Source organism: Elephas maximus, chromosome 9 (genome assembly GCF_024166365.1).
Source record: "Elephas maximus indicus isolate mEleMax1 chromosome 9, mEleMax1 primary haplotype, whole genome shotgun sequence".
NCBI lineage: Eukaryota > Metazoa > Chordata > Mammalia > Proboscidea > Elephantidae > Elephas > Elephas maximus.
The window spans coordinates 108,547,306-108,569,872 of NC_064827.1; the positions used below are offsets into that span (position 1 = coordinate 108,547,306).

A 22,567-nucleotide genomic window follows, 5' to 3' on the forward strand; every position below is an offset into this window, starting at 1 on the left:
ATAGAACTACATTATGACCCTGCAATTCCACTCCTAGAAGACTTGAAAGCAGAGGCTTGTACACCACTATTCACTGCAGCACTATTCACAATAGCCGAAAGGTGGCAACAACCTAAATGCCCACCAACAATGAATGGATAAACAAAATGTGGTACATACATATGATGGAATATTACTCAGCCAGTAGAAGAAACAGAGTCTTAATACATGCTACAATATGGAAGGAGCTGAAAGGCATTATCCTAAGTCAATTACAAAAGGATAAATACTATATGACCTCACTTATATAAAAAAACAAGGAAAGACAAATGTATAGAGATCAAAGTTTATTTATGGTTATTAGGGGCAGGAGTGAGAGGAAAGAGGGTAGTTAATGGTGATGGAAATATTGCATTGATTAAGGGTAGAGTTGCACAGTCAATTATTGTTAATTACTGGGCAGGAGTGAGAGGAAAGAGGGTGGTTAATGGTGATGGAAATATTGCATTGATTAAGGGTAGAGTTGCACAGTCAATTATTGTTAATTACTGTCAGTAAGTTGTACATCTGTAAAAAGTTGAATTGACAAAAGTTGTGTGACAGATATATTTACAACATAGACAAAAAAAAAAAAAAAAGAGTAGCTCCTGAGGCTGCTTATGTACAACCAAAAACCTCATGGGATTTGGTTTCTTGGTTTGGAGGTTCAGGTCATGGTTTCATGGGACATCCCAGGTCATCGGCCTAATAACATGTTTAGTGCTTCTGTTCTGCCTCCTGGTTCAATGCATAGAGCCTGGGGTCTTAAAGCTTACAAGCTGTCGTCCAAGGCACAACTGGTCTCTATTCACCTGGATCAACAGAGGAAGGAGTATCAAGAATAGGATGAGGATATGACATGTGTGGCTAATTGCCTCCATGAACAACTGCCTCCTTTGCCGTGAGACCAGAAGAGCCAGATGTTGCCAGGCTACCATTACTGAACATTTTGATCAAAGATTCTACAGCAGAATTCTGATCAAAAGGGGGAAAATGCAGAACAGAATTTCAAATTCTCATGAACTCCAGACTTCCTGGAGCCATGAGGGTTGGCTGAAAAGTCCTGAAACTACTGACCTGAATGGAATGAAACCAACCCCACTGCCGTCACTCAATTTTGACTCACAGAGACCCTACAGAACAGAGTAGAACGGCCCCAGAGGGTTTTCAAATAGCAGCTGGTAGATGTGAACTGCCAACCTTCTGGTCAGCAGCCTGAGCTCTTAACCACTGTGCCACCAGGGCTCCAAACCAAACCTGTTGCCATAGAGTCAATTCCAATTCATAAAGACCCTACAGGACAGAGTAGAACTGCCTCATAGGGTTTCCAAGGAGCAGCTGGTGGATTCAAACTGTGGATTTTTTGGTTAGCAATTATAGCTCTTAAGCATTGCACCACCAGGGCTCCTCTACTGACCTGAGATAATCTTTAAACCTTAAACCAAAAATATCCCCCTGAAGTCTTCCCTAAACCAAACAAAAGTTTAGCTTAACTTGTAGAAAATGTCTGCCTTGAACATTATACTCTTCTAAGAATTAACTACATGGGATCAAATTCACAAAACCAACTTGAAAGATTAGATAGGAACCTTAGGGGGCAGGGAATTTATGTTAATGGGGGAGGAATAACTCAGAAAAGGAAGGTGAGAATCGTTGCACAACTTGAAGAATGTAATCAATGTCACCAAATTGTACACATACAAGCTATTGAACTGGTATGTTTTGCTGTGTATTCTTCAGAGCAGCAACAACAAAAGTCCTGCTTTGGCACTACGCTCTCTGCTTTCACTGAGGAACAAGGAGAAGCAACATCCTACATTTACTTTAGGGTTGGTACTGGAAAGATTTGCACTGTCACCTATATGAAGACCAACAAAGATATTATTCCAAACTTCAATGTCTTTAGATTCTATGAGGCATCACTCTGGTTATTCTTCTCATCAATGCAACTCCTTCTACTGTATAACTATAAACTTGCAGCTCCACTTGGGAAAATCTGTATTATCAGATGATACACGTCAATCCACATGCCCACTACGCTCTGCTATTCATCTACTCTTCTGTATCTTTCCTGAATGAGTCTGACCATTTCTATTTCTACTTTCCCACATTAATGTATAGACACTTAAAACATCTGTAAGATTCATAAGAAAAGAAATTTACAAGATAAGAAAAGGTGTTACTAAATAACTTACCTTAAGTGTGTTCATTTTCTTCTGCTCTTAGCAGGGTGCAGAGAATTGTGAAGGATAGTCTGGGGGGTAGGAAAAGAGGAATGGAGTCATGAGGTCTGGTCAGCTCCCATATTCACCTCCCTAACAGTCAGCTGGGAAAAGGCTTTCCTATGTTAGTGGGTATGGGGAATTACTCCTGTGACCCTTAATAACAGGCAGGAAGTACCACATGAAGGAAGCACCTCCTGAATATGTGCACCTCTACATGGCCGTGTGGGCTTAACCTTTCCGTTTCTCATTTCACGAATATAAAAATTTTTCTATTGATCTATTAACAATTCAGGTCCACTATAATTAACAAAAAATTACAATAAAAATATCTATTAATACTATTTACATCTTAAGTTACAAAACAACAGAAAACTGAAGATGGGATGCTCACTGACAAAGAGTATCTTTCTTTTTATTCTAACCTGGTTGCAATTTCTCAAGAACACATTTTGACAAGACACTGCTGGTGACTTACCTGTGACAGCACTGTGCTTTGCTCCTAGCTCTGTCCTGGGTGGCCCTGGACAAGTCACTCATCTCAGGTCCAATATTTTTTTAAGCTTTCAAAAGAGTCAGAAATAGAAGCCCTTTCCTGTACTATCATTCTGTGATTCTATATGTTCAGGTTAGAGAAAGCCTCAGGATATCTTAGATGCCAGGTGGTGGAAATGCTGTGAGAGTGGTTCAGAACCTGGAAAAAGAAGAAACAGGACTGTTTAGCTTTTCCTCAGTTCTGTCTCATTAAGTGTTCCCTGGAAGCCATGGCTCAGCAGCCCTCCAGGGAAGTGGCTCTTCCTATGCAGCCTAATAGCCACTCATTTCTCTCAACACAAGGTCACCACCTTCTGCAAGGTGATCTACAGCATCCACTGTCCCACACTCTGCGATGGTTTTCAGATGTGGCGACATCACCAAGACTCACTCTGAGCAGGGGGACCGAGAACTACTTGTGGCCGTGCAAATCAGGACCTGTTCCTTTCTGGGGTCTTCTGACTTTGCTTTGAAGCACTCATGAGGAGTCTCTGTCAGATGGGCTTTTCTTCCAGATGGGACTCCTGTCCCTGGGGCTCCCCCTTTTCTGCCTCATAAGAGCTGCTTTGTTCCAGGTCGGGGATCTGGGCCTGGGATACAAATTTGCTTTAGTTGGAACCATCATCTACAGCAGTTTCTCAACCGCAGCATTATCGAAATTTTCAGCTGGATAATTCTTTGTTGTAGGGGGCTGTCTTCTGTGCATTGTAAGACGTTTAGCAGTATTTCTGGCCTTTACCCACAAGATGCCAGAAGCAGCCCCTCTACAGTTGTGACAACCAAAAAATGTCTCCAGACATTTCCAGAAGTCCCCTGAGGAGCAGGGTTGTGCAAAAGTACAGGCTGCAACTCTGAGTTTTAGGCAGGTAGGATGGTGGAAATGGCCTGACTTTGGGAGTAAAGCCTATCTGTACTTTTGCATCTCAGCTTCCTCACCTTTTGTGACCTTAGGTATATCATTTCACAACCCTGAAACCATTTTCTTTCTTTCTTTTTTTTTTTTAATGATACTATACCATAAATAAGGTGGTTGTGAAGAAATGAAATACCAAATGAAAACAAAGTGTCTTCCAAATAGGATGGGAACTAACACTTATTTATTCTTATTAACTGGAAGTTGGCAAAATGCTTACAGGCGATGACATCTCTCAGAGCAGCGCCATGAAGTTTTTACTAACATCCTCTTTTTTAGATGAGAAACCTGACTCTTACCCAAGTGACAGCGCTGGAATTTGCACGAGTCTCTGAACCCAGAGCCCGGGCTCTCGCCCCAGACCCGCCGCCTGCGATTTCCGGCAGGCTCACGTTGCACACTGGAAAGGCACATTCCCTTCCCGCCGCCGGCACGCGCTCTCGCGGCTCAGGCTGCAGGCTGGGCCGGGCCCACGGTCCCCACAGCCCGGCCGCACCGACGACGACTCAGTGCCCCTGCGCTCCGGGAGCCCGCCGAGGCGGGGTTTGCCCACACAGGCCTTTCCCAGGCTGGGCTCGAGCACGGGCTGGGTTCCGCCTGAGGGATTTGGGGCCTTCCGAATCCCGCCCTTTGAGTACCAGCAGCAGACCTTGGGGGTCGACAGGTCGCGCAGAGCTCCGCCCCTTCCCTCACCTGAAGCGCGCACCCTCGGAACCCCGGAGGCCCGGGAGAGCGGAAGTCGGAAGGAGGAGGGGCCGGAGTACACATGCGCAGAGGGAGCGCGGAATACCGGTTCCAGAATGCCGCGCGATAAGCCCAAAACGTTCAAGACTACGTTTCCTATAATACACCGCGCGTGCTCGCAGTGATTTTTCTTTTTCTTTCTTAAAGCATAGGAACTTGAGAAATGTCACAATCTGTGTTAACACCTGGAGCCCAGGTTCTCCTAGAGCCTCCAGATGTTATGCGTTATACTTTATAACCGCAAATGCAGTACGTGGTCCTCCATCGGATCCTGGTTGGAGAAGAGCCGCAGAAGACATTTCAGAACAATTGGGGAAACTTGTATATATCGACTGGATTTTACAAATATTAAGGAAAGTTACTGTTACTTTCTTAAAGTTTTTAATAATATTGGCATTATGTAGATAATTTCATTTCCTGGAGATGCATATTAAAGTTGTATATATTTGTAATTTTCTTTAAAATATTCTAGCAAAAGCACTTAGAAAAGGAAAGTATAGCAAAATGTTAGCAATTCTTATATTTAGAAAATGGGAATGCTTGGTTTACTATTTTCGACTTCGAACATTTGTAATATAAAGTTCATAACGGTAGAAATTTGAGCTTTTCCTCTACAACTGTGCCTTTTTAACTCAGCTGCTAAGGGAAGTAAAGATGTATGTGAACTGCTCTTGTGAATAAAACTGTGAAATATAAGAAATACTAGAAAAGTAGAGCCAATCATTACCATAAAAAAAAAATCTGTGACCCTCAGAGTTCATCTCTTGGGGGAGGGGGAAGGAAGCAAGTAAGCTATGCACATTTAGGTAAGCGATACCTGAAAGCACACACAACGCAAAATAAAATGATTATCATGCAAATTAGACATTTCCTGGAGATGGATTTGCTTAAAATTTATGTGTGCACACTTTGGACTTTTTTCCCCACCAAATTAGGAATCTGAGCACAATATTGTATGATCCTCTTTTTACTAAACAATAAATATATAGATACAGCTATTTTTATAGCTAGCTATATAACATAACCATACATCTATTTATTTATCTAGCTGTATAACTATCTAAACAAAGCCCATTGCTGTCGAGTTGATTCCAACTCACAGGGACCTTAAAGGACAGAGTTGAACTGCCCCATCTACCTACCTATTTTTTTTTTTTCTTGGTCAACATTATTTTATAACTTCGATTATTTTTATACGCCAGTGATAAAAAGAAAGTAAGTTGCTGTTAGCAAGAATAAAAAGAACTAATGCTACCAGTAAGTTAGTGCAGCTTATGTGTGAGTCAAGGTATAAAACTTTATTGTTGACACTGGAAAAAAATTTTTTAATAAATGCCAGTGTCTTAGGCATAAAGACTAAAATTTCTTTAACAGAATTCTCAAAAAGTGTCCTATGTGTGTCTTTTTGATATTTTTATATATTTTGTTTGTTAACCTAATGGAACGATTCCAACTTGCATTTAAATAAACTATCGTAATGATCAGGAAAGAACTGATAATGCGCAACAATGCCTCTATATTTATACAGATGTATTGCTAAAATATTAAAATATTGGTTCTGGTGCAACAAAACTTCAAGTCTAGGAAGAAGAGGAAGTGAGAGCCTAGTATGTGTCAGAGCTGGTGTTTAATGCAGTGGGAAAGAGAAGATTCAATAACCTTATTTAGTGAGTTAGGCGCTTAGGTGTGTAGTGTCATCTCATTATTTTAATACACACACATATATATAATGACTGGAAACTCTGGAGGTGTACTGGTTAAGTGCTATGGCTGCTAACCAAAAGGTCAGCAGTTTGAATACACCAGGCGCTCCTTGGAAACCTGATGGGGCAGTTCTACCCTGTCCTATAGGGTCACTGTGAGTCGGAATCAACTCGACAGCAATGGGTTTATAGATTATGTAAACCCTGGTGGCGTAGGGGTTAAGAGCTATGGCTGCTAACCAGAAGGTTGGCACTTTGAATCCACCAGGCGCTCCTTAGAACTCTACGGGGCCATTCTATTGTCCTATAGGGTCACTGCTAGTCGGATTCAACTCAAAGGCAATGGGTTTTGTTGTTGTTGTTGGTTTACATATTAGAGATACAAATCCTGTATCAGATATGTGATATATTTGGTGTCATACATTTTGTGTCATATCTAAAAACTCACTGCTAAAACCAAGGTTACTTAGATTTTCCCCTGTATTTTCTTTTGGCAGTTTTATAGTTTTACATTTAGTACTTCAGTCTATTTCCCACTTTAATTTTTGTGTAAAGGGTGAGATACGTGTCAAAGTTCATTTTTTGCATATGGACATCCAATTGTTCCAGCATCATTCATTGATAAGACTATCGTTTCTTCTCTGAATTGCCTTATGATATATGTCTATCTTTTGTAGATATCATACTGTTTGGATTACTCTAGCTTTATAGTACTATAAATCTTAAAATCTCATAGTGCGAGTCCTCCAATTTTGTACTTTTTCAGAATTGTTTTGGCTATTCTAGGTCCTTTGCATTCCCATGTAAATTTTAGAATCAGCTTGTCAATATCTACAAAAAAGATTGCTGAGATTTTTTAATGGGATTGCACCAAATCTGTACATCAAATAAGGAAAAAAACGACACCTTAACAATATTGAGTTTTTCAATCCATGAAAATGGTATTTTCTGTACTTACCTAATCTTCTTGACTTCTTACATCTATGTTTTGTAGTTTTCAGCATACAAATCCTGCACATACTCTGGTAGATTTATATACAGGGCAGACTTCCTTCCTCCTTCCCTTCTTTCTCCCTCTCTTCCATGTGTTATTGTGAACACATTGTTTTTTAATGTCAAATTCTAGTTGTTCATTGCTGATATACAGGAATACCATTGAACTTCCTCTTCTCCCATGAATTTGCTAAACTCATTTTAGTTAAAGCTTTTTTTTTTATAAGATTATTTGAGATTTTCTACATAGATAATCTTATCTGCAAATAGGGATCATTTTGTTTTTCCTTTTCAAACTTTTGACTTTTATTTTCTGCTCTTGCCTTACTTCACTGGCTAGGACCTGCAGACTGATGTTGAATAGAAATACATCATTGCCTTATCTCTGACTTTATAAAGCATTCAGCATTTCACTATTGAGTATGGTGTTAGCTGTAGGCTTTTGCAAATATCCTACTTTAGGTAAAGAAATTTCCTTTCTGTTCTTCATTTGCTAAGAGTTTTTATTGTGAATGGATGTTAAATTGTGTCAAATACTTTATCAGCATCTGTTGATATAATCATAGTTATGTCTGTCAATATTGTGAATTACATTGATTTCTTCCATAAAATTTGCCATTTTAACCATTCTTAAGTGTACATTTCAGTGGTCTTAATTACATTGACTATGGTGTGCAATCATTACCATGTGTGTCTCCAAACCTTTTTCATCACCCCAAACAGAAACTCTGTATCCATTAAGCAATAACTCTCACTTCTGTCCTTCCCTCAGTCCCTAATAACCTCCAATCTACTCTCTGTCACTATTAATTTACCCATTCTAGACATTTCATATAAATGGAATCATACAAGATTTGTCTTTTCGTGACTGCCTTGTTTCACTTAACATAATGTTTTTAAGGTTCAACCACATTGTAACATGTACTAGAATCGTATTCCTTAACTGAATAAAATTCCATTGTATGAATATACCACACTTTCTTTATCCATCTGTTCTGGTTTGAATTCTGTCCCCCAAAAATGTTTATCAACTTGGCTAGTCCATGATACCCTGTATTGTGTGACTGCCCACCATTTTGTCATCTGTTATGATTTTCCTATGTGTTGTAAATCCTGCCTCTGTGATGTTAATGAGGTGGGATTAGCAACAGTTATGTTAGTGAGGCAGGACTCAATCTACAAGATTAGGCTGTGTCTTAAGTCAATCTCTTCTGAGATATAAAAGGGAGAAACCAGCAGAGAGACAAGGAGATCTCAAACCACCAAAAGATAGTGCCAGGAACAGAGAGTGTTCTTTGAACCCGAGGTTCCTGCACTGATAAGCTCCTAGACCAGGGGAAGATCGATGACAAGGACCTTTCCCCAAAACCAACAGAGAGAGGAAGCCTCCCCTGGAGCTGGTGCCCAGAATTTGGACTTCCAGCCTACTAGACTGTGAGAAAATAAACTTCTGTTTGTTAAAGCCATCCATTGGTGGTATTTCTGTTATAGCAGCACTAGATACCTAAGACACCATCCATCTCTTGGATGGACATTTCAGTTGTTTCTACCTTTTGGGTATTATAAAAAAAATGCTGCAGTGAACATTGATGTACAAGTATGTGTTTGAATTCTTGGTTTCAGTTCCTTGGTGTACATACACCTAGAAGTGGAATTGCTGTATCATATGGAAATTCCATGTTTAACTTTTTGAAGAGCCACCAAACTGCTTTCCACAGGAGCTAAACCATTTTACATTGCCACCAGCAGTGCATAAGGCTTCCAATTTCTCCACTTCCTCACCAACACTTGTTAATTTTCCCTTAACTAAAAAAAAAAAATTATCACCTTCCTAGTAGGTGTGAAGTGGTTTCTAATTGTGGTTTTCATTTCCCTATGACTAATAAAAAGATTTGACACTTTGAACACTAATAACCGAAGACCAGACGAGTTGTGGAATGATATCAAGGACATCATACATGAAGAAAGCAAGAGGTCATTAAAAAGACAGGAAAGAAAGAAAAGACCAAAATGGATGTCAGAAGAGACTCTGAAACTTGCTCTTGAATGTCAGGTTGCTAAAGCGAAAGGAAGAAATGAAGTAAAAGAGTTGAACAAGATTTCAAAGGGCGTCTCAAGAAGACAAAGTTAAGTATTACACTGACATATGCAAAGACCTAGAGATGGAAAACCAGAAGAGAAGAACACGCTCTGCATTTCTCAAGCTGAAAGAACCGAAGAAAAAATTCAAGCCTTGAGTTGCAATATTGAAGGATTCTATGGGGAAAATATTAGATGGCTCAGGAAGCATCAAAGGAAGATGGAAGGAATACACAGAGTCACTATACCAGAAAGAATTGGTTGACATTCAGCCATTTCAGGAGGTACCATATGAGCAGGAACCAATGGTATGGAAGGAAAAAGTCCAAGCTACACTGAAGGCATTGGCAAAAAACAAGGCTCTAAGAATTGACGGAATACCAGTTGAGATGTTTCAACAAATGGATGCAGTACTGGAAGTGCTCACTCATCTATGCCAAGAAATCTGGAAGACACCTACTTGGCCATCCAACTGGAAGAGATCTATAGTTATGCCTATTCCCAAGAAAGTGATCCAACTGAATGCGGAAATTATTGAACAATATCATTAATATCACAGGCAAGTAGAATTTTGGCTGAAGATCATTCAAAAGTGGCTGCAGCAGTATATTGACAGGGAACTGCCAGAAATTCAAGCTGGATTCAGAAGAGGACGTGGAACCAGGGATACCATTGCTGATGTCAGATGGATCCTGGCTGAAAGCAGAGAATACCAGAAAGATGTTTATCTGTGTTTTATTGACTATGCAAAGGCATTTGACTGTGTGGATCATAACAAATTATGGATAACATGAATGGGAATACCAGAACATTTAATTGTGCTCATGAGGAACCTGGACAGAGATCAAGAGGCAGTCATTTGAACGGAACAAGGGAATACTGCATGGTTTAAAGTTGGGAAAGGTGTGTGTCAGGCTTGTATCCTTTCACCATACCTATTCAATCTGTATGGAGAAACTGGACTATATGAAGAACGGGGCATCAAGATTGGACGAAGACTCATTAACAATCTGTGTTATGCAGATGACACAACCTTGCTTGCTGAAAATAAAGAGGACTTGAAGCACTTACTGATGAAGATCAAAAATGACAGCCTTCAGTATGGATTACACCTCAACATAAAGAAAACAAAAATCCTCACAACTGGACCAATAAGCTACATCATGATAAAGAGGGAAAAGCCTGAAGTTGTCAAGGATTTCTTTTTACTTGGATCCACAATCAACAGCCATGGAAGCAGCAGTCAAGAAATCAAAAGACACATTGCATCGGGCAAATCTGCTCCAAAAGACGTCTTTAAAGTGTTGAAAACAAAGATGTCACCTTGAAGACTAAGGTGCAGCTGACCCAAGCCATGGTGTTTTCAGTTGCCTCCTATGCATGTGAAAGCTGGACAATGAATAAAGAAGACCAAAGAAGAATTGACACCTTTGAATTGTGGTGTCGGAGAAGAATACTGAACATACCATGGACCTCCAAAAGAATGAACAAATCTGTCTTGGAAGAAATACAACCAGAATGTGCCTTAGAAGCAACGATGGCGAGACTATGTCTCACATACTTTGGACATGTTGTCAGGAGGACACCATGCTTGGTAAAGTAGAGGGTCAGCAAGAAAGAGGAAGACCCCTCAATGAGATGGATTGACACAGTGGCTGCAACAATGGGCTTAAGCATAGCAACAATTACTGAGGATGGCACAGGACTGGGCAGTATTTCGTTCTGTTGTACATAGGGTCTCTGAGTTGGAACTGACTCAGTGGCACCTAATGACAACAACTAATAATGCTGAACATCTTTTCACGTGCCTGTTGGTCATTTATGTCTTCTGTGGAGAAATGTCTTTGCTCATTTATTAATTGGGTTGTTTGTCTTTTTATTAATGAGTTACAGAAATTTTTAAAATCTATTTTAGATATTAAGCCTTTATCAAATATATGATTTCCAGATGCTTCCCGTATTCTGTAGGTTGTCTTTTCACTTTCTTGATAATGTCCTTCATACACAAAAGGTTTCGATTTTGATGAAGTTCCATCTATTTTTGCTTGTGCTTTTGGTGTCACATATAAGAATCCATTGTCAAATAACAAGGTTATGAAGATTTACCCCTATGTTTTCTTCTAGAAGTTCTATGGTTTTAGCTCTAATATTTAGGTTGTGGATCCATTTTGATTTAATTTTTGTATGTGGTGAGTGGTAGAGGCCCAACTTCATTCTTCTGTGTGTGTGTGGAAATTCAGGTGTCCTAGTACCATTTGTTGAAAAGATTCTTCTTTGCCTGTTGAATGAACTTGATGCCCTTGTCAAAAATAAAATGGCCATAGATATATGGGTTTATTTCTGGACTCTCAACTTTATTCTGTTGGTCTGTATGTCTACCCTTATGGCAGTACCACAGTTTTGATTACAGTAGCTTTCTAATAAGTTTTGAAATCGTGAAGAGTCCTCCAAATTTCTTCTTTTTCAAGATTGTTTTTGCTCTTCGGTTCCCAAATTTGATAAGAGAAATGAATCTTTACATCCAAGAAGCTCAACAAACTCCAAGTACAATGAACTCAAAGGAATCCACACCAAGATATGTTATAATTAAACTGTCAAAAGCCAAAGATAAAGAGAGAATCTTGAAAGCAGCAAGAGAGAAGTGATTCATCAGGTACAGGAGGTACTTATTAAGAGCTAATTTCTCATGGAAAACCATGGAGGCTAGAAGGCAGCATGGTGACATATTTAAATTGCTGAAAGAAAAACAAACAAACAAAAACAACTGTGAACCAGGAATTCTCTATCTGGCAAAACTCTCCTTCAAAAATGAAGGAGAAATTAAGACATTCCCAAATAAGCAAAACCTGAGGAAGTTCATGACTGGTGGCCCCACAAGAAATGCTAGCGAAAGGACATTAGACAGTGGCTGGAAGCCACACAAAGAAATAAAGAACACTGCTAAAGGTAACTATGTAGGTAAATATAAAGGCCAGAGTTATTGTAGTTTTTGTCTGCAATTTCTCTTTTTTCCCCCTATGTGATTTATAAGAGAAATACATAAAATAATTATAAATGTATGTTAATGGGCACACAAATATCAAAGGTCAGAGTATTTGTTCACAAAAGATGAAGGGTGTGACCCACCAATCCCCTCAATCAGACCAGATGGCCTTTAGAAAGTTTGTGGTAATTTGTTATGGAGAAATAGAAAACTAATACAACCATGACATTTATGAAATCTCTTTCGAACAGTGGTTCTTGACAAGTTTGAATCATAAATTTTGTAATGCATTTTGAAAATCTGATGGAAGCAATGGACCTTCAACTCACAAACACGTGCAAACCTACAGAGAGTCATAAAATTTTGTGCATCTCAGGCAACAAATTAACTCCTTTCAGCTCATTTGTGGGTCTCAGGTTAGGAATGGGCTGCATGGAGGTAACTCAGTATATCCATTTTCTACTTTTCTGATACTGAATCTGTAAGTATGTGTCTGTGCTCAAGAGGGCTGTAGAGTGCAGGGGGCCTAAGCATAAGGAAGAAGCAAGAGCCACTTACCTGGTAACATTTCTTGTCTTCCTTCGATCTTAGTTGGTTACACAGCTAGACTGCCTTCATTATGGCTATCAGGTCAGAGAGGGTTAATTGCAGAGTTATCACGTAGTTTTCTAGGTAGCCAGAGAACTCTGTCCAGTAGAAAGGTTAGTTATTTGCAGAGTTAGGCAAGCAGGAGATCCAAGGTCATTCAGTCTAAAACAAACAACAAAAAGAACTCAGCCAGTCAGGCAAGACATAGGGAATCTGTATAAGGGGGGAGAAGTATGAGTGGCTCTTCATCAAGTGGATCGCTTAAATGCAACACTGTGAAAACTCTCTGAAAACAGATTTCTTTTCTGCCTTTAGCAGCTTGAAGACCCTACTAAGTATGTATACAGAAAATCTAACTCCTCTTGGGTCTACAGATGAGAGTTCCATTTATTGGAATAAAAGTGAAGAAATCTGATAATACCACCAGGCAAGGAGAAGAAAGATCCAATACCACCAGGCAAGGAGAGGAAAGATCCAACATTCAGGGAGAAAAAAAGAAAGATTAATGACTAGGACCTAGATAAAGTTCTCCAGTGAAAATGAGGTGGTGCTGGAGGAGTCCTGTGGACTTGCCCCAAGCAAAGAGGGGAGATAAGGAGAGGCCTGTGTCTCCTGTATTGCAAAGAATGACCTCAGGCCTCCTGGGTAAATCGATTCCACCCTGTGTGGGTAGCTGGTTGAAATTAAATTTGATGCAAATACAATCATAATCTCTAAAGATCAATGGGGGGGATAAAAACCAAAACATCAAACCTGTTGCCATAGAGTCAATTCTGGCTCACAGCAACACTACAGGACAGAGTAGAACTGCCCCATAGAGTTTCCAAAGAGCACCTGAGGGATTTGAACTGCCAACCCTTTGGTTAGCAGCCATAGCACTTAACCAGTACGCCACAGGGTTTCCATAGCTGGGGGAGGGATAAAAAGTACCAAATACTGCCCAGCCCACCAAATACTATCTCTGAAAAAAAAAAAAAAAAACACCCAAAATTTGAAAAACAGAACTAAACAAATAGCTTACCCTATGATACAAAGTATTACAAAAGCAAAGCAAACATTATGATTAAATACAAACAAATTGCTCAGTAAAATCAATAAAAATCAGAAAAACCTAATAAAAGAACACAGGAGCCAAATGAAGGGCCTCCCACTGACTAAATCTGAGACCATCTGAGCATCAAAAATACTACTAATAGGTAGTGTACAAATAACCCAAGAGTCAAAACCGGTGTACATAAATAAATGACAAAGAAAATTCTTCCTTACCATAAAATGCCAGTTGATAAATGCAGAATGAAAAAGATGTACAAAAAATCACTACTAGGCAACTATGATAATAACTGATTTGGGTAAGGATCATAAATATACAGAAGAACTATTTGAGAATTTATAGGATGTTTAAACCCTAAAAGTATCTCATCATCAGATATTTACTAATATAAGCGGTAAAATGGAGATCTTGTGGTAGAGAAACTTAGCAGTCTTCACCTTAATGAAATGTTCTAAGTTAACATCACCAGTAAAGGAACTAAGTGACAGCATGTGCCTACTGATATGGTACCCTGAGAACTCCGCATCACTTTGGTGGTGTTGCTGCCAGGTGGATAAGCGAACCTAATAAGGAAATACCAGCCAAATCGAAACAAATTGTCCCAAACTCTTAAAATATGCCAATATTGTAAAATGCCAAGAAAGGCTGAGAAAACTTTAGAGATGAAAGAGACGTGACCACAGAACACAATGCATGGCACTCGATTTTCTTTTGCTATAATGCATGTTATTTGGAAAATTATTCGAGTATGAAAAAGATCTATAGATTAAGCAATAGCATTTTATCAATGTTAATTTCTTGATTTTGGTAAATATTCTGAAGTTATGTAATAATTCCTTGTTTATAGGAGATATAAACATGTATTCAGGAGTAAAGGGACATCCTAACTGCCAGCCTGCTCTGTATCTGTATCTCTGTCTGTTGTAGATCAAATTTGTATGCCCAAAATATGTACTGAAATCCTAACCCCTGTAAAATAGGGACCTGGGTGGTGCAAAAAGTTTGCAATCGGCTGCTAACCTAAAGCTTGGCAGTTTGAACCCACCCAGTGGCTCCATGGAGGAAAGCCCCACTGATATGCTTCCTTAAAGAGTACCAAGAAAATTCTATAAAGCAGTTCTACTCTGTAACACACGGAGGTTACCATGAGTCAGAATCAACTTGACAGCAATGCGTTTGGTATCTGTAAATATAACATTTGTAAATAGGAGGTCTCTTTTGTTACATCAATGAGGTTGTACCAGAGTAGAGTGGATACTAAACCTAATCACTTCTCAGCCATAAAGAAAGCAGACTAGGCACAGAGACTTACACAGGTGGATGGCAGATGCCAGTGAATGACAAGGAACACTGGCAGACACCAGAAACAAGAAGAGAGGCTCACAGAGGATTCGACGTGGGCGAGACCCTGATTTGGGCTTTCAGCCTCTAAAACCATGAGAAAATTAAATCGTTCTTTAAAGCCACCCACTTATGGTATTTCTGTTATGGCAGCACTAGGAAACTGAGACAGTAAATGTAGTAAAATGTTAACATTTGTGAAACAGGACGAAGGTTCTGGGAATATTTTGTATTATTCTCACAACTTTTCTGTAAGCCTGAAGTCATGAAAAAATGAAAAATTAGAAAAAGAGCTCAGAAACAGACCCAAGTGCATACAATTGATTAGTGTTGATTGGCTATATAATGGAACCACAGGAAGACCTTGGATATTGTAGTCTTCGGGGAGCCAAACTCTCTCCTGGACTTATGCACTATCAGAAAACCCTCTGCCTATCATACCTGCTTCTCACTGCATGTCACGTTACTTTCTTCTACTGCATTTCAGAAGTCCTAGCAGGGCATTCATGGACACAACTTGAATTAAATATCCTTTGCTGGAACAATCAATCTGAAGGCAGGAGATATATATTTGGCTACACGTGTGGGGCCACCGTGAGTTGGAGGCTGACTTGACAACAGCTAACAACGTATGTGTTATGTAACACCTCTGCTGCACGAAGGCAGGATCTGTTATTCAAAGGATATAAGGACCATAGAGAGTGCTCATCAGATACCTGCCAAACCACTACAAATTTGCAATTCATTACAAAAAATAAAGTAGTCCAAATCAGCAGGAATGGTATGAAAAAAATTTAATGGTATAAGAATTGGCAATTTTCCTGGAATAAAATATAGGTAGGCACTTCAATTTAATGTGTTTTATACATTTTTACTTGGTAGACACTCCGGCAGCATACTAAGTCCCCAAAGGACTTGTGCTGATAATAGAACAGTTCACAATGCAAAAATCCTTCTTTCACACAATGGAATAAGAAAAAACCTACTAAGTCACTGAGGATACTTTCTCCGAAGCCCCAAAAACATTTTTCAAAGGTCTCACTTAACACAGCCAGGTCACAAGCACACTCTATAAGAAGTCAAATATAAACAGTGTATTGCCATGATTATTCTAGACTAATAATTAGGGCATATCCCTGCAACATCTGGGAGAAGGGTGGCTTTGCTAGCAGGAAGAAGTGGGGAATGGGCCCTGGACAGCCTGCACAACCAACCAACTCCCAAGTAAATTCAAGAAATACTGATGATAGCCATGATGCTACTAATAACAATAACACTTCTCTCTGCCCGGTGCCAGGTATTCTTCCTTACTTTAAACAGATTTTTTAATATTCATAATTATTCTATGAAATATGAAATATCTCCATTTTGCAAATGAGGTAACTAAAGTACAGAGTTTAAGTAACCTACTCAATGGTCAATCACAGATCTAGGATTTGAACACAGGTCATCTTGCTCCAAGTCCATTCTCTCAACCACTGTCATGCTGTCAACATTAGGAAGACAAGAACAGAGTATACTACTCGACAGTCATAAAAAACAAAACAAACCTGTTGCTGTTGAGTCAATTCTGACTCACAGTGACCCTATAAGACACAGCAGAACTGCCCCATAGGGTTTCCAAGGAGCAGCTGGTAGATTTAACCTTCCAACCTTTTGATTAGCAGCTGTAGGTCTTACCTACTGAGCCACCAGGGCTCCACTAGACAGTCATAAAAAATACCAATGCATATAATGCATGCGTTTTGGAGAATTAGAAGTTGAATAATCCCATTTATGTAGCCACCTTATGGAAGGATATGAAGAATGTGGAAGACAGGAATATTTTTCTTACTGAGCACCAATATTCAGAGCTGTTCTCTTAAATAGAATCAGGTTATTCTTCAAACTGTGTATGTCACCCTTGCTCACGTATGTAATGTTAAACGTGTTTATTTTGTTTATACCTATCTATCTCCACTATTCGTTTGTCAGCTTGTTGTACTGTGGTGGCTTGAATGTCATTACAATGCTCGAAACTATGCCACCTGTATTTCAAATACAAGCAGTGTCACCCGTGATGGGCAGGTTTCAGTGGAGCTTCCAGACTAAGACAGACTAGGAAGAAAGGCCTAGTGATTGACTTAGAAAAGCAGCCAGTGAAAACCTTATGGATCACAACATAATACTGTCTGGTATAGTGCTGGAAGATGAGCCCCTAGATGGGAAGGATCATGAAAATGGTGCAGGGCCAGGCACTGTTCTGCTACACATAATGTTGCCACAAGACAGCAACTAACAACGTCCATCTACCTACCTGCCCACCGACCTACCTACCTATCCATCCATCTTGCATTGGCGATCCTGAGACAATACAAAAATATATAGAAAATGTTTTGTTTGGCTTCTTTTAAAAGAAGCAGGTCAGTAAAAAAGGCTTTTCCTATACATGTCATAAGGCAGCAGGAGAGAGAATGTGGTATGGTACTTTGAACTTTCAGATATTTCCTGTAAAAGGTCTGTTTCTTAACATGCATGAGGCAAACTGTAGCTGATATCAGAACAGTTATTAAGCAAGGGGTACAAAATTCTATTATAATGATGCTGAGTCCCAGTATGTATATCAAATAAATACCTGTTAAATGGCATGCATACACTCACAGAGATAAAAGTAGAGAACTCAAGAAAATATTCACATACATCTCAATGCTGCTGCTCAGATTATGCAATTTATTTCTTGCTCTTTTTAGTACCTTATTCTACTGTCTATGACTCAATATTTTGTTTTACTTCATAAAATATTTTGGTATTTTATGTGAAACAAGAATTTTGGTATTATAATCTTTCGGTAAAGGCTATTACTGGTATTTCTTTGACAGATTTATCCCTTGGAGCAGCCTCTGAGATAGTAAAGTTTGCTCATCTGTGAAAACTTTCACACATACAAAACTCGTTAATCAGATATTCAGTGGCCTATCTTTTCATTTATATATTTATCTTGGTAAAAGACTTTCAATATGTGTTCAAATGTTGGATCTCACCCCTGATATTTACCTGATTAATAATGAAGAATAATTGTGGATAAAAGCTTAGTCATTCAAGATGTTGTCAGGTGTTGTGATAAACACTGGGTTCTGATGTCTCACAGAACTCACATCCACAGGTTCTAATAACTGAGGGATGTTGAGTATATTACAGTGCCAAGTACACCCAAACCTGTAGAAGCTCAGTAGTGAAAATGTCCAAATGTGCATGTGGAGGGCAAAAATCTGCATCACATTCTTGGATTTTTGCTCCTTCCATCTTCGGTGCATGAGTCCCAAAGTTGCCATGGTTACGGGTAACCTCTAGTCCATTCTGATGCAGGACAGGAGAACACACTAAGATATTGAGGGATGGCTTCAGTGTGACCTGTTTGTCACTGAGCCCCGTATCCCAGTTGCCAGAGGTTAGTGATATGACCCCAGTTGGATGGCTGAAAAATTTGCAGTAGCTGTGGCAGATGTGTAGGAGATAAGGAAATGGTTATTGGTGAAAAATTAATAATCGTTATGACGTATGGGGACTGCCCCTGTGTTAAGTCAAATTGAGGGCTGGAATACAGAAAGATTTCCCACATCTATTAGCTTCATAAAGTTTCTTCTGAGTTTTGATATATTAGGATGTCTCTGTTAGGTGCTTTCAAGTTGGTTCTGACTCATAGTGACCTTACGTATAAGAAAACAAAACGGTGCCTGGCCCTGTGCCATTCTCACAATCACTGCTATGTTTGAGCCCACTGCTGTGGCCACTGTGCCAATCCATATCATTGAGCTGATCCTCTGTGCTGATCCTCTATTAACCAAGTCTGATGTCCTCCAGTGACTGGCTCCTCCTGATGACATGTCCAAAGTAAGTGAGACAAGGTCTCACCGTCCTCACTTCCAAGGAGCATTCTAGCTGTACTTCCTCCAAGACAGACTTTGTTCATTCTTCTGGCACTCCATGGTGTGTTTGATATTCCTCGCCAATACCACAATTTGAATGCAGCAAGTCTTCTTTGTTCTTCCTTTGTCACTGTCCAGCTTTCATGTGGATATGAGGCGACTGAAAAGATCATGGCTTCAGAAAGATGCACCTTAGTCATCAAAGTGACATTTTTGCTTTTTAAAGATTTTAAAGAGGTCTTCTGTTACAGATTTGCCCAGAGCAATATGTTGTTTGATTTCTTGACTGCTGCTTCCATGGGAAGTAGCCTTGGTGGCACAGTGGTTAAGCACTCAGCTGCTAACAGAAAGGTTGGCAGTTTGAACCCACCAGCCAGAGAAAGATGTGGCAATCTGTTTCTCAGGGTTGCTATGAGTCTGGATTGACTCAACGGCAATGGTTTCTGGCTTTTGGTTGCTTCCATAGGCACTGATTGTTGATTCAAGTAGAATGAAATCCTTGACAACTTCACTGTTTACCATATTGTTGTTTATGGGCCCAGTTACTAGGATTTTCATTTTCTTCATGTTCAGGTGTAATCCATACTGAAGGCTGTAGTCTTTTACCTTCATCAATAACTGCTTTAAGTGGTCTTCATTTTTGGTCACTATGTACCTCCTGTTGTCCTGAGAAAGTTTGCTTTTGGCTAAAGAATAACCAGTAACTAGCTGCCATCATGTCAGTTTTGACTCATGGTGGCCCCATGTGTGCCAGACTAGAACTGTGCTCTATAGGGTTTTCAATGGCTGATTTTTCAGAAGTGGATCGTCAAGGCTTTCTTCTGAGTTGCTTGTGTGGACTTGAAACTCCAACCTTGTTAGCAGCCGACTGTGTTAACTGTTTGAACCACCCAGGGACTCTACTGGCTAAAGGTTACCAGACGTTCATTACATTTTTGATGTGCTCACTGTGTGATTTCTCTAATGATGAATGAGTTTTGACGGCTGTCAAGCAGTTTTCACGTTATAACTTCTCAGAGTTTTCCTGCAATGTGAGTATTTTAAGGATTGCGTTTACACAGAATATTTCCCATATTCATTATCTTTATAGGGCTACTTTCTTGGGTGAATTGACTAATATCCAATAAGGACTGTACTCTGACTTAAACACTGTGCATATAAAGTACATCTCAAGAATTTCTCTCCTGTGTAAGTTCTCTGATGTTTAGTGAAGGTTGACATTCTAAAGATGAAATACATTCATTATATTCATGGGATTTACCTCCTGTGCGTGCTCTCTGGTGTACTGTGAGGTTTGAATTCTGGCCCAAGTTTTCCAATATTCTTTATATTCATGTGTTTAATCCCCTGTGTGGGCTTTCTGATGTTCTCTAAGACTTGATTTCTGGCTGAAAGTTTTCCCACATTCACCACAATTGTAAGGTCTCTCCCCTGTGTGAGTTCTTTGATGTACTCTGAGGTTTGATTTCTGGCTGAAAGCTTCCCCACATAGGTTACAATTATAGGGTTTCTCTCCTGTGTGAGTTCTCTGATGTTTTCTTAGGACTGACTTCTCACTGAAAGCTTTTCCACATTCATTACATTTATAGGGTTTCTCCCCTGTGTGAATTCTCTGATGTCCTCTGAGATTTGATTTCTGCCTGAAAGATTTTCCACAGTCATCACATTTATATGGTTTCTCCCCAGTGTGAGTTCTCTGATGTACTCTAAGGTTTGATTTCTGGCTGAAAGATTCCCCACACTGATTACATGTATAGGGTTTCTCCCCTGTGTGAATTCTATCATGTCCTCTGAGTTGTGATTTCTGACCAAAAGCTTTCCCACACTGATCACATTTATACGGTTTCTCCCCCGTGTGAGTTCTATGATGCTTTCTTAGGCCTGACTTCAGTTTGAAAGCTTTCCCACATTCATCACATTTATATGGTCTTTCCCCTGTGTGAGTTCTCTGATGATTCCTTAGGCCTGACATATGGCTGAAAGATTTCTCACATTCATTACATTCAAAGGGTTTCTCCCCTGTGTGAATTCTCTGATGTACTATAAGGATTGACTTATAGTTGAAAGCCTTCCCACATTCATTGCATTCAAAGGGCTTTTCCCCTGTGTGAGTTCTCTGATGTATTCTTAGGCCTGACTTTGTACTGAAAGCTTTCTCACATCCATCACATTTATAGGGTTTCTCTCCTGTGTGAGTTCTTTGATGTTTTCTTAGGCGTGACTTCTCACTGAAAGCTTTCCCACATTCATGACATTCATAGGGTTTCTCCCCTGTGTGGGTTTTCTTATGTACAGTAAGATATGACTTCCTAGAGCAGAATTTCCCACATTCGTTACACTGATAGGGTTTTACTCTTATGGGAGTTCTCTGATGTACTCCAAAAGCTGACTGGTTCCTGAATGTCTCTGTATATGTGTTATAATCAGAGGATTTCCCTGCCGTGGGAGTTCTCTGATGCACCAGAAGGGTTGAATTATGGCTGAAACCTTTTCCATATTCAAAGAGTTTCACTCCTATATGAATTTTCTGGCGTTCTCTGAATTTTTTTCCACATTCAAGGGTTTTCACCCTTGTTTGAGTTCTCTGGTGGTCTCTAAAGTGTGATTTTTGACTGAAAGTTTTCCCTCCTGTGTCAGTTCTCTGAAGTTGGGTGATGCTACTGAAATTCCCATTTATATTACATTCATATTCATTAAAGCCATAATGACTCTTCTCTGTATGAATGCTCTGAGAAACAGCAAGGGTTGATTTATCACACATGTTTTTTCTGAATTTATTATACTTATAAAATTTAATTTTTGTGTGGGTACTCTTAGATGTAACAATGGCAGCTTTCTCAAGGATAGCTTTTCCATGTTCATTATATTCAAAAGCTTGTCCCAATGTCTGAATTCTGTGAGGCTGAATAAGTTCCTCCATATTACTAAGGGCTTTCACATTTTTATAATTAAAAAATTTCTCTCCAATATTAGTTCTGTCATCCTTAATACTGAGTAGATACTTCTCACATACATTAAATTCATCAGTCTTCTCAACTGCATATTTACAGCATGAGGACAATGAGCTGAGGCCCTCGTAAGTAGGTCCTGCAGTGTCACATTCACAGGGCATTTTTCTTGAAGGAAAAGAATTTATGCCCAGATTACACTGCTTTCCTGAAATGTTTTCTTGCTCTGTAGGTAATGTTCTGTTGGTGAATAAAACTTGCCACAGATGTTTGCCTTGGTTTTCTGGTGTCTTCTCTAAGAGTTCATCATGTTGGCAGTTTTCTAAAAATGAGAAAATGAAAAATATTTCATGATGTTTAACACACTTCTTATGGGATGAGCTTACATACCCCTATTATGTATTTGACTCATTGGTTTCAGACTCAGTCTCCCAACAATAAAGTAATTCCAAGTGTATACTCTATATTTCTTTTCTTTATAAAAAATAAACAAAACAAAGAAATAAGCAACCTTTCTGTAGTGAGGAAGAGGAGGGGAAATCTAA

At 39.4% G+C, this 22,567-nt stretch overlaps 1 protein-coding gene across 1 annotated transcript in view; it reads right to left on the reverse strand.

Moving 5' to 3' along the window:
- Positions 1 to 581: 581 nt before the first annotated feature.
- Positions 582 to 22,567, reverse strand: part of ZNF782 (zinc finger protein 782) — a 63,479-nt gene continuing 41,493 nt past the window's right edge. Inside the window, exons 6-11 of the mRNA XM_049894889.1 lie at positions 18,203 to 22,344; positions 12,748 to 12,939; positions 3,166 to 3,364; positions 2,719 to 2,934; positions 2,214 to 2,272; positions 582 to 830 (exon numbers count right to left, since the gene is read on the reverse strand). Of these exons, the coding sequence (XP_049750846.1) occupies positions 20,414 to 22,344 (1,931 nt within the window). The 3' untranslated portion in view covers positions 582 to 830; positions 2,214 to 2,272; positions 2,719 to 2,934; ... (1 more) ...; positions 12,748 to 12,939; positions 18,203 to 20,413. The remainder of the gene's footprint in view (positions 831 to 2,213; positions 2,273 to 2,718; positions 2,935 to 3,165; positions 3,365 to 12,747; positions 12,940 to 18,202; positions 22,345 to 22,567) is intronic.